Source organism: Argentina anserina, chromosome 3 (genome assembly GCF_933775445.1).
Source record: "Argentina anserina chromosome 3, drPotAnse1.1, whole genome shotgun sequence".
NCBI classification, from domain to species: Eukaryota; Viridiplantae; Streptophyta; class Magnoliopsida; order Rosales; family Rosaceae; genus Argentina; species Argentina anserina.
Genome location: NC_065874.1, coordinates 33,765,390 through 33,777,266, shown reverse-complemented (window position 1 = coordinate 33,777,266; position 11,877 = coordinate 33,765,390). Strand labels below are relative to the sequence as shown.

General features: G+C 35.6%; 1 protein-coding gene across 1 annotated transcript in view; it reads right to left on the bottom strand.

Annotated features, from left to right (window-relative positions):
* Positions 1-10,083: 10,083 nt before the first annotated feature.
* Positions 10,084-11,877, bottom strand: part of LOC126789442 (beta-glucosidase 12-like) — a 38,903-nt gene continuing 37,109 nt past the window's right edge. The window contains exons 7-13 of the mRNA XM_050515596.1: positions 11,555-11,810; positions 11,342-11,457; positions 11,002-11,222; positions 10,856-10,887; positions 10,660-10,762; positions 10,458-10,566; positions 10,084-10,371 (exon numbers count right to left, since the gene is read on the bottom strand). Of these exons, the coding sequence (XP_050371553.1) occupies positions 10,170-10,371; positions 10,458-10,566; positions 10,660-10,762; positions 10,856-10,887; positions 11,002-11,222; positions 11,342-11,457; positions 11,555-11,810 (1,039 nt within the window). The 3' untranslated portion in view covers positions 10,084-10,169. The remainder of the gene's footprint in view (positions 10,372-10,457; positions 10,567-10,659; positions 10,763-10,855; positions 10,888-11,001; positions 11,223-11,341; positions 11,458-11,554; positions 11,811-11,877) is intronic.

Here is an 11,877-nt window from a genome sequence, read left to right as displayed (position 1 = left end):
GTATATCATTTTGTGTGTGTGTGTGTGTGAATTGCGCATTGTAACATAATGTCTGACCATTTTCATAGTTTCCATAATCCAACTTGTGGGAGATTCTCAATCCGACACCTAACCACTAGACCACTCGCAGCCGTTTATTTCCTTTCATTGTTGGGCGGTAGTTACCGTGGTTTTGTGGTTAACTCAGTTCTCCCGGCAGCTACAACACAATGACCAGGTCGGACTGCTCGAACAAAATTCATTAGGTGAGATTCGTGGACGGCTACTTAACATTAATCATGTGCGGATTGCTGGCCGGCAGCATTGGGCCACCCTGTTCCGAATGACTCTTTTCTACAAGTTAGTATATCAATCCCATTATAAGATACTCCATTTGAAGTGAACTGGTCCCTTCCAAAAGTTATTGAGGTGTCTTTTAGCTGGCTGTACACAAGAATATATATCCATATATCTCTACCATTTGAAAATACAAGATATAACAGTAATAACAACGGATAATTTAGAAGAATTTTATTTTATTTATTGAATAATTCATATTACAAAAATTACACCTTAATATATGATAAAATAGTCATGAAAAGTAAAATACTTCTCACTTAATAGTCACAATCAAGTTGTGATATAACCTCATCCAGATCATTGTAGTCACTTCGATGTTCGACTTCACTCAGATCGTCGATGCCACAAAGGTCTTCAATGGAGTCACTGAGATCTCTTATGCCACTAAGGTCTTCAATTTCGTGAATTTTCTTCTCTCTATATTCACCACCTCTTCATGCATCATGTAACTGAACATATATACGCCCAAATCCCTTCAGCCTAAACTTTTTGATAAGGCTAGGAAATTTCTCTTAACAACCTTCTAAAATTATCTCAAAATAGAAAAGGTAAATCCCAAATAAATATGGCATACATCCATTTAACTAACATGTTTCTATATCAATTTATATCACCCTTTAACAGAATATATATTTGAAAACAACCTTTCAAATATATTCTAATCTACCGTTAAATAATCAAGTTGATAAACTACTACATGGTAATTAAATCATGTCGTAAATGTTTCTTAGTCCAACTAGGAAACATCATTAATGCGTTTGTAATATCCCGAAAATTTATAATTATTTTCTAATTATTGTTCGGAGATATTTAAATTGGTGGTGATTCGATTATATAGTACGAGAGATAAAACGAAAGTGTTCGATCGATTTATACACAGAAACGTTACCGTGACGGGTCAAGAGTTGACTTTTTATCCGCTTGAAATTTCAGAAAACTTCATCATGAAAGTCGTAGAGTTCATTAATACGAATTCATAGACACGCGACACGCCTAAATCGAAATTCGTATGAAGAAGTTACGAATCAAAAAGTATTTGGACATTTTTGGAAAATAGTATAACTATGGGAATTAAAGAGAAAAAGGGGGAGAAAATCAGAAATTCAGATCGGTACTGTTAATCAGTACTGTTCACCCCCGAAAAACCAAAATTTTTCCCTCCCGAGCTGCCGACTTTAGGGCGCCGGATCTCCGCCGTCCAGCCACCATAGAGCGGCGCAGCGATCCTTTTGAAAGGTTGCTGCGTCTCCTGTCGATTGGTGGCAGCGTCACCCGCCATCTCGCTGCCGTTTGGGAGCGGTGAAGCTTGGAAGTTCCTCCGAAAGTGCATATTTCGCCGAACTTCACCTCGCTGGATCTCCCTCCTCCGGCCAACAATCTATGAGATTCTTGTCCCATTGACCCAAATTGTTTTGTGCTAGGAGAATCGAAGAAAAGAAATCATAGGTTTTAAATTGGGACTTTTTGGTTTTTGTTAAATTGAAGTGTTTAGGCTCGGATTTGGACTTTGTGGTGAACTAGAAAGTTGTTAGGAATGTCATTTAGATTGTGGTGGTGAAATTTGGTCGTCATTGGTGGTGGTCGGAAAACGGTGGCGGCGCATGAACAGTGATTGTGAACAGTGTTCATGAACATTGTTCTTCACGGACAATGTTTTATGAACAATGTTATATGTAATGAAATTGTCACATGAGATTTTACGTATCGTTTTCTAAGAACTTTATCATGCTATTAGGTGACCGACGAAAGGAGTGAGTGAATCGCTTTCGGTGTCGTAGAAGTTACTCGCATGAAAATAAGGTGAGTAAACCTCACAATGATCATCATGATCGAATTAGTGTTATGATTATTGAATTTAATTTGAGTTTTTAACATAGTTATTGCATCACTATCTTATAAAAATTATTTTAAAAATATGTTTTGGTTTAAATTACGTGAACTTGATCATTTACGGTTCATGGGTAAGTGAAACGCTATTTTTAATAAATGATTTTAAAAAGTTTTAGTGATTATGGACTATGGTGAATGTGAGTAAATCTCAGTGTGACAAGTCTACCATTGGCGGTGACTTATATGTTTGAATTATTTAAAAAGAGTGAACTGTGACATTGATATAATATAGTGGATTGTGTATGTGTACGAAAATGGTAATATTAGTACGGTTGTCTTTAAATGTTATTTGTCATATTTCTTTTGTATGCGATGTATATTATACTGTTAGTTTACTCATACGAGCTGAAAAGCTTACCGGATTTGTGTTTACAATCCCGGTGCACCAATTCGATAGTGTAGGGGATAGTTCTGCAGGTGGGATTAACAGATTCAGAGAGCTTACTCTGAAAATTTATTTTTTCTGTTTGTAGTGAGGATTGAGTGAATTTTACATTTTCATTGTTTATAATACTGAGGTATAAACTGGTTATGTATTATTCAAGTCGACTGAGTCGTATTGTGGACTCAGTTTCGATACACTGTTATTATAAGATGATTTCAATATATTTGAGATTGTTTTAAAATTTTCATGATTTTGAATTCGAATTTTTATCATTCGAATTATAGGGTTGTGCGAGCGTCTTTACTCCCTCTTTGTTGCAATGACTTGTTCTCCAATCATTTGATTCTTCATCTCTTTTATGGAGGCTAACGTGTGTACCCTTCAACGTTTTAGTGATAATCAACACATAAACGCAATTAAAACAATTTATATTTTGTCATTCTTACCTGCTCTGAGTTTTGTTACTTAGTCACGTTGATATCAATCTCAACGGCTAATTTTTAACTATAAATAATAGTCACCGGTGAATATGCTGTGCTAACATGTCCGAGTACTACTATTTTGAGCATGCAAGGCATAATCGCTCTAGCGCATCTATTATTATAGATTTGTAGATGTGTTTACATGCATGCATGTGTGCTTTGTCCCATGTCATACTTTAATAAAATTCATGTCTGATATGATATTGTCAAACTATACACATTCATCACTACTCGGAGAGTATGGTGAAAGGTTTGGGGACTTTGGCTTTGTACATATACAGTGTCATAAGTATTATATAGATATACACACGTACAGGCATATTGTATAGATTCACCGATGAGTAAAGAAAGACAATGAGAGAACTCCATAACGTGAACCTTTGTATGAAGAAAGGCAAACCAACATATAAAATGGAGTGTGCATCGATCCCTCATTCTAGTACTGATTTATATTGATTGAGACTTGCGAGAGGAAATTGTATCTAACTTAACGGACTTTTGAAGAAACTTCTTGAACCAGCCAGCTGAGAGTTTGGGGTATCGTTTGAGTCCATTTTTGTAATCTATGAAGTTGAGGCCGAATCTACAAGTGTAACCCGTATTCCATTCAAAGTTATCAAACAATGACCACGCAAAATATCCTTTCACCTTAACCCAATCGCTTGTTGAAACAGATACAAGTTAAAGATTAAGTAATACCAAACAACTGATAATTGCTCTATCATTAAGCACTTACTTGATTGCTAAAAGAAAATAACTAGATGGGCATCATAATAGTCAATTCTATGATTATCGGTTAGGGCTTCCTCCAGCGATAATCCGGGGTCGTTCAGCTCATTAACGCCTTCAATAGCAGCAACAAAATGTACATTATTATTAGCTGTTGTGCCTCAGATAGTTGTTTGCTTTTCGCGATCGATTTCAATGGAAGAAAGATTGAAAATCATTTCAAATTAACATATTACCGTTTTCAGTGACGTAGATAACTGGATCGTTATACTTATTCTTTGTGTAGAGCAATAGCTCGCGAAATCCTGCTGGATAAACATAGAGCCAATCCAGAGCAGTCTGCAACATTCAATTAAAAATGAGTTGAAATCTCGTATGATCAAAGTTAGCTAAGGTATAAGATCAAGGTCCTTTTAAGAAGGTAATAAGATCAAGGTTGATCAAATTAATTGGTACACACCTTCGGACCAATCGGAACACCATCACGCTCGACTGCCACAATGATTAGGTTCAAGCTTTGTTAGAATATATATATATACGGAGGTTTTCAGGTGCGGAGGTCCGTATCTTAAGTTAAGGTACGGATTTTTATTTTTTATCCATTTTTCGCTCTAGTTTTCACATCTCCACCGTCCAATCCTTAGGTAATAACGTATAGATGACCTCTGTAAAATTTCAGCCAATTTGGTAATCGTTAAGGTATCTAACTAAGTTAAACCAATGAACGGATTAAATTTGCCGAATTTGAACCGTTCATGTGTATAATAGAAAAACGCAGTTTGGAGTGATTTAACGATTACCAAATTGGCTGAAAATTTTCAGAGGTGATCTATACGTTATTACCTAAGGACTGGACGGTGGAGATGTGAAAACTCGATCGGAAGGTTAACAAAAAATGAAAATCCGTACCTTAAGCTAAGGTACGGACCTCCGCACCTGAAAAACTATATATATATATACAGTCTCTATTCAGGGTGGCTTCACTCTGATATTAAATAGTGAAGTTCCAATTTTGGCACTTTTCAGTCAATTTTTTCAGCATAAGCAATTCAATATTTATGTATGTTATTCAAGATCATCTCTACAAAATTTCATCCAATTCGAACATCGTTAATGTATTGAAATTAGATTAAATCAACGAATAAATTAAAATTGTTCAACATGAACCGTTCATGTAAATCTCAATTTTAAAAGCTCAAACCATTATCGAATTAGATAAAACTTTGTAGAGACGATCTTGAATATCATACCTAAATATTGAATCACTAATGGTGAAAAATTTTGACCGAAAAGTTTGCAATGGCAATATAATGTGAATCTCAGCTCAATAATTGCATCATCACATTAAGAATGTATCACACACCCTACCACTCCCTTACTAATAATGTTAGAAATGTTTGTCACAAAAATTTTCGTTAAACCACCTCCAACCTATAGTCTTCACATCCCTTACCTTGAAAACAATACTTCAACCTCTTTAGGCCTCAACTTAGATTAGTTGCATAACTAAAATCCAATGCTCAACATTGGAACACTCAATATCCCTTAATGCAGGATCAACACTCTCCATCAAGACTTCTTGATAGGTCTCTACCCTGATGGAAATCTATATACTCAAATTAGTTAGCATTCATGTAACTTCTTCACTCACGAGACAAGGTGTCGCTAAGATATCGTCTTACTATTGCACCAAGAACTAATCCCTCACGAGAAAGCCTTTATGCAATCAAATCACATAAAGCATGTGACAAAACTTTGAATAAATGGGTTGATTGAGAGTTCACGCAAAGGAATGTTAGCAACATATTATGCATGACTCACCCCAAACCATAACTATTAACTTAGGCGCTACTACTTTTAGTCAAGGACTAGCCCAAATTAACAACACCATTAGGTCAGCACAATGACCTACAAACAAGTACAACAACAACAAAAGTCATCACCGAATCATACAAATCAACCTAGTAGTTCAACACAGTGACCCTACCATCAAACAATCGCAGGAGATAAGTCCTCCCGTGACCTAACATCCAAGCAAGCAAAACCACATATGTCAACACCATGACATAACGACAGTCAATCACTGATAGGAGCAATTTGTGCGACGTTCTTAACATGTTTTTACCTCCATTTGTACTTTGCTTAGCCCTTATTGTTATACTATTGAGTCGTAATAAGAGTATTGGACGGTATTGGATGTATTTTTGTGCTTACATGAGTTAAAAATGCAGAATTGGTCTAGAGACCTAATTTGAGTAGGAATCCTTGTAGGACTAGGAAACCTAGTTGGATTAGGAGTCTTCATCTTTCTACGTTTTGGTCGCATTGGCGATATTTTAAGAGTTTTTCTTGCACTAGGAATCCTTGTTAGGTTTCGAAACTAATTACCTCTTACTTATGATTTTATTTTCTTATTTTCAGATTGGATTTAAAGATAATACTAGAGGAAAACAAGGAGAAATCATGCACGTAAAGTCTTATCATCAACAAGTCATGCAACAATTAAATAGAAGAGACAAAAAAGTGGAAAGAATTAAGAGATAGAGTCCTTGCCGTGGGAAGAATGAAGAAATAAATGTGAAGATTAATTAAGTGAAAAGAAGAGAGATGGAGCCATGCATATGCAACATAAAAGCTAGAAGATGATCATTAAAGGAATAAAACACGACATGATTTAGGAAATAAAACATGGCATGATTTAGGGAATAAAAAGTAGTAAAAATTCTGGATTTTTGCATGTGAAATCATGGTGGGTGACGCCACAAATGAAACATGTCTCCAACAAAGATTTTGTGCTTAAATATAATCTTGTTTGATTTCTACTTTAAGTGTTATTGAATTCGATTGCATGCAAATTTAAATTAAGCCCTAAGTCAATCTAAATGTTAAATGAAATCTTGCCTGATTAGATGATCCACTAAGGCTCTAATTGTATTGATGTCTATAAAGTATGTAATTAGTCGAATTAGAATGCATGATAGGTTCGAACTTGTAATTATATGGTGTAGTGGTGAATTTGATTGAAGTTTGTTAAAGAGAAGTCGATCATGTAAATAGTAATTTAGGTTTTATTTTAGTAGTTAATAATCAATCTCAAACCCTATCCATTATTTGTTAACACTAAAAGTTTAGAGTTCCATTCAATTCCCCGACTGAACGATCCCTGCTTATTCTAACAATAACATTTTACAGGGTTTATTATACACGTTTTAATTAACGCTCTATCAATCACCAAAACCAAATCACAAATACTCAAGACAACAAAACTCAACGAAACTAATCTTAAACAACAATTCTCGTCCCCTTAAAGGTTGCCACAATTCTAGTCTCGCTACCCAAGCTAACTTAATAGCAACCCATGTTCTAAACTACACCAAACATTACCGCATACCTAATGACATATCAATACCGGAGAGTATATGATGGGATCCGCTGCAGACGGGTCCATCACTCTTGGTGATACTAATTATTACCAAATATGTCACATATGCTCTGATACCAACTGTCACGACCCCAAAATTTCAAATGATAAAAATTCAAATTCGAATTTGAAGCCATGAAAACTCTAAAACAATCTCAAATATATTGAAATCATCTTATAGTAACAGTGTATCGAAACTGAGTACACAGTACGACTCAGTTGACTTGAATAATACATTACCAGTTTATACACTCAAGTATTAAAACAATTAGAAATGTGATATTCACTCAATACTCACCACAAACAGAAGAAGGAGACCCTTAATAATCATCTAAACAAGCTCTCCGAGCTAGTTAATCTCCACCTGCATGACTACCCCTTACACCATCGTATTAGTGCACCGGGATTGTAAACACAAACCCGGTAAACTTTGCAACCCGTATGAGTAAACCAAAATTATAAATACATCACATACAAGGGAAATATAACAGATAACATCTTAAGACATGTGTACTCATGTGACACTGGGCAACCGATATGTTACCCAATATCATGTAAAAATATGTGTAATCATGTGCCACTGGGCAACCCATCTGTTACCCAAAATCATTAAAAACATGAGTACTCATGAGACCCAGGCAATCCATCTGTTACCTCTCATGCAGTACACCGACAGACACTGGGTAACCCAAAATTATTTAAAACATGGGTACTCATGAGACTCAGGTACCCATCTATTGCCCCCTTATGCAGTACACCGGTAGACACTGGGAAACCCATCTATTACCCAATATTACTCAAAACATGGGTACTCACGATACCCAGGCAACCCACTTTTATCCCTAATGCATTACACCGACAGTCAAACTAGACCTCTAACTGATCGTAACCGACACCCAGCCAAGGCTTGGTTCCGATTACTGCCAACAACGTCTGAAGACCAAAAAACGTTTTAACAAGACTCAATGTTAAAACAACGTACAATATAACAATCCACACATGTTATTGTACTACAACCAAGCGACTCTTGCACAACAATATATATAGTCACTCCAATAATCCATTATACCATAAGGTACGTTATCTCGCTTCCGGTCCCATCTGCCACAATTAATCAAGAACATTATCATCTCATAATTTAAATAGAAACCGTAATATTATATAATACAACAACCCATATATATGTATCGTATTTACCATTTTCGTACACATACACAACCCACTATATTATATAAATGTCACAGTTCACTCTTTTTAATAATTCAAAAATATAAGTCACCGTAAATGGTAGACTTTTCATAGTGAGATTTACTCACATTCACCATAGTCCATAATCACTAAAACCTTTTAAAATCATTTATTAAAATAGCGTTTCACTTACCCATGAACCGTAGATGATCAAGTTCACGTAATTTAAACCAAAACATATTTTAAGACATTTTATAAGCTAGTAATGCAATGACTATGTTAACAACTCAAACTAAATTCAATAATTATAACACTACTTCGATCATGATGATCATTGTGAGGTTTACTCACCTCAGCTCCCGCTGCATCTTCTAGTCAAAATAAGGAAGGTACTAGCTACCACAATCACTCCATAACCAAGCAACAAATACCTAATTCACATCAAGGTTGCAAGTCATTAACACTTGAGAGACGACAACAACAATTCAACCTAGAATCGTCAAACCTTTAACAACAACTAACTTACTCAAGAATTAACCTAATAGATGCAAATAACATGTATCAACGCTCGTATCGACGAGCACATCACATTGGAGTAAACCATGACCCAACACACTGCCACATCCATCAAACGACTCAAAAAGCCGTCGAAAACAACTCCGGCACGGCGGCAACCGCCCTTAGTGCCGCCCTTTTCCGTCCCCCACCAATGACCACCAAAATTCATCATCACAATCTAAATGACATTCCTAACAACTTTCTAGTTCACCACAAAGTCTAAATCTGAGCCTAAACACTTCAATTCAAGAAAAACTGAAAAGCCTCAATTTAAACCGTATGATTTCTTTTCTTCGATTCTCCTAACACAAAACGGAGTTATTTGTTTTGGGGATTGGGAAATGCAGATTTGAAAGCTATGTAGTCGACTATTGGGATATATAAGTAGTCGTGCATCGATCTATCTATATTTAGAGCAGCTTCCTTGCTTAGCCTCTTGTATTTCAACAAGAAGCGGCCAATGCTCTAGGATTTGGTTACCAAATCATTGAAATTCGTTGAAAGAGGGTCAATTATGGTAGTGTGAACGTCCAATAAAACTAGTCTTATCAAGTCCTCTATTTGTTGATGAGCTAGGGGAGTTAGATAAGACCTAAAATTTGTGCATGCCATGTAAGAATTGCAAACATTCATTTCTAATTTCATGTAACGATATTATCGGTATATAATTTTGAAACACCAATTTTACTCCATAAATATTTTTCTTTTTTAGATTTTAAGAGTGAATGAATTTAATGATTTCTATTTTTGAGGATCCAAATTAGGAAAAATATTCTTTCGAATTAGAAACTTTTTTGTTTCATTTATACATACTTTTTAATAAATTTTTCATTCTCGAACGTGACTTGTTGAGCTTTTAGTTTCTATCATGTTTGGTGTTGGGTCTGTTTGGCCCTGTGTTTTCAATTTTGTCCTATGAAATGCATATTTGATTGAAAGAAAAGAACATGTAAAGACAATAATTCTTTTTCTGCTTGATATCAATTGGAGGAAATAATCAAACCACGTACATATGCAGATCAAAAGTTCTCACTCATATGTTGAAAACTTGAAATAATCTGTACTAATTGGGAAATCAAATATGAACATTACATAATATAGTACATAAAGTTTTTTTTATTGAAGGGAACATATACTGTGCATAGGTACACACACAGTTTATATGTTCATTGAATCATTATTGGGTTTGGTGTGACAGATTCAAAATGTCTTTGGAAATTAGAAAACTCTTGAACCAGTGGGCCGAGAGTTTAGAGTATCTTTTGAACCCATCATTGTAATCTACATAGTTGATGCCAAACCTAACACTGTAACCCATATTCCATTCGAAGTTGTCAAACAAGGACCATGCAAAGTATCCCTTCACATTAACGCCATCCCTACTCGATCAAAAATACACACAAGTAAATGATTAGCAGGATTTAGGCCAAGCTTAATTTATATTGAGTTGTTGAATAGAACTTACTTCATCGCTTCAAGAAGATAATAGAGATGTTTATGGTAAAAGTCAATTCGGTGAGAATCGGCTAGGGCTTCCTCGAGTGACAAGTTGGGATCATTTTGCTCATCCCTTCCTACAGTACAATATGTATCATACATGCTTAATTAGTTGGCTATAATTCATAACTAGCTTAAACACAGTGAAAATCGCATTATACACTAATTACCATTTTCAGTGATGTAAATAAGTGGATTATTGTACTTCTCCTTCGTGTAAAGCAAAAGATCTCGAATTCCTTCTGGATAAACATATAGCCAATCTGAAGCAGCCTGAGAAAATCATTCAAAACAAGCTAATCAGGTATTGATAATCATTAAGGTTCAGAACTTAACGACCCAATAACTATATTATCTTATTCACACCTGTTGACCAATAGGAATACCATTACGCTCAGCTGCAACAATATATATGATCAAAATTAGTATAAAAAAAACATATATGATCAAAATTAACCTTGTTGGATATTAAGTAGCAATCTTAATTATAATTATTATAGGTTTCAACTCACTGGAAAGTGTAGCGAGAGCATCTGTAATATAGCTAGAATTTGCAGCATTCTTGAGATGAGGTGCATCGGCAGCATAGTTAGCGGTGTAATAATTCAATCCCAGAAAATCAAATGAGCCTTTTAACATGTCCGATTGCTCTTTAGTGAACTCGGGTAACCGATCTCCGACGAGAGATCTCATGCTGTGTGGATATTCGCCGTTTGTTAAAGGATCCATATACCTACGTACAAAGACATGCAGTTATAAAATCAACTTTCGGAATGCTAAATAGCCCTAACAATGATGGAAGTTCAAATTCGATGATTTACTTTCTATGTATTTACCACACACATTACATACCATCCAAACATAAAATCCAATGCTCGTTGAGCAGCTTCTTTATCGTGCTTGGCCTCAGAAAAGGGGACGAACCAGTGAGACAGTATTGTTATCCCTATCACACCCTTCTGATCAGCCTGCAATTGCATATTTGTGTAATTTAATTCCATATGAACAAATGAAGACCTTGCCAGTTTCCCAAAGCGTTTATGAATAACGTACTGCTGCACATACCTGATACTTCTCTTTGTATGATTTTACGGCGGCTGCGTGAGCTAGAAGCTGGTAGTGTGAGGCCAGATATGGCTCTGTTCCTGAATTTCCACCGGTACAATTTAGGTTTTGCCAATCAGAACATCGGCATGGTGCAAACGTCCCAATTACATAGCCACCACGGGCGTAGCTCCATGGCTCGTTTAATGTGATCCAGTCCTTAACTCTATCACCAAATTCCTTGAAGCAAAGCTCTGCGTAATCTTGGAAATGGTTTCTATGAAACAAGAAACAAAATGGTTAAGAGTTTATGCTCGTTATACATCGAGTTACAACTTACAAGC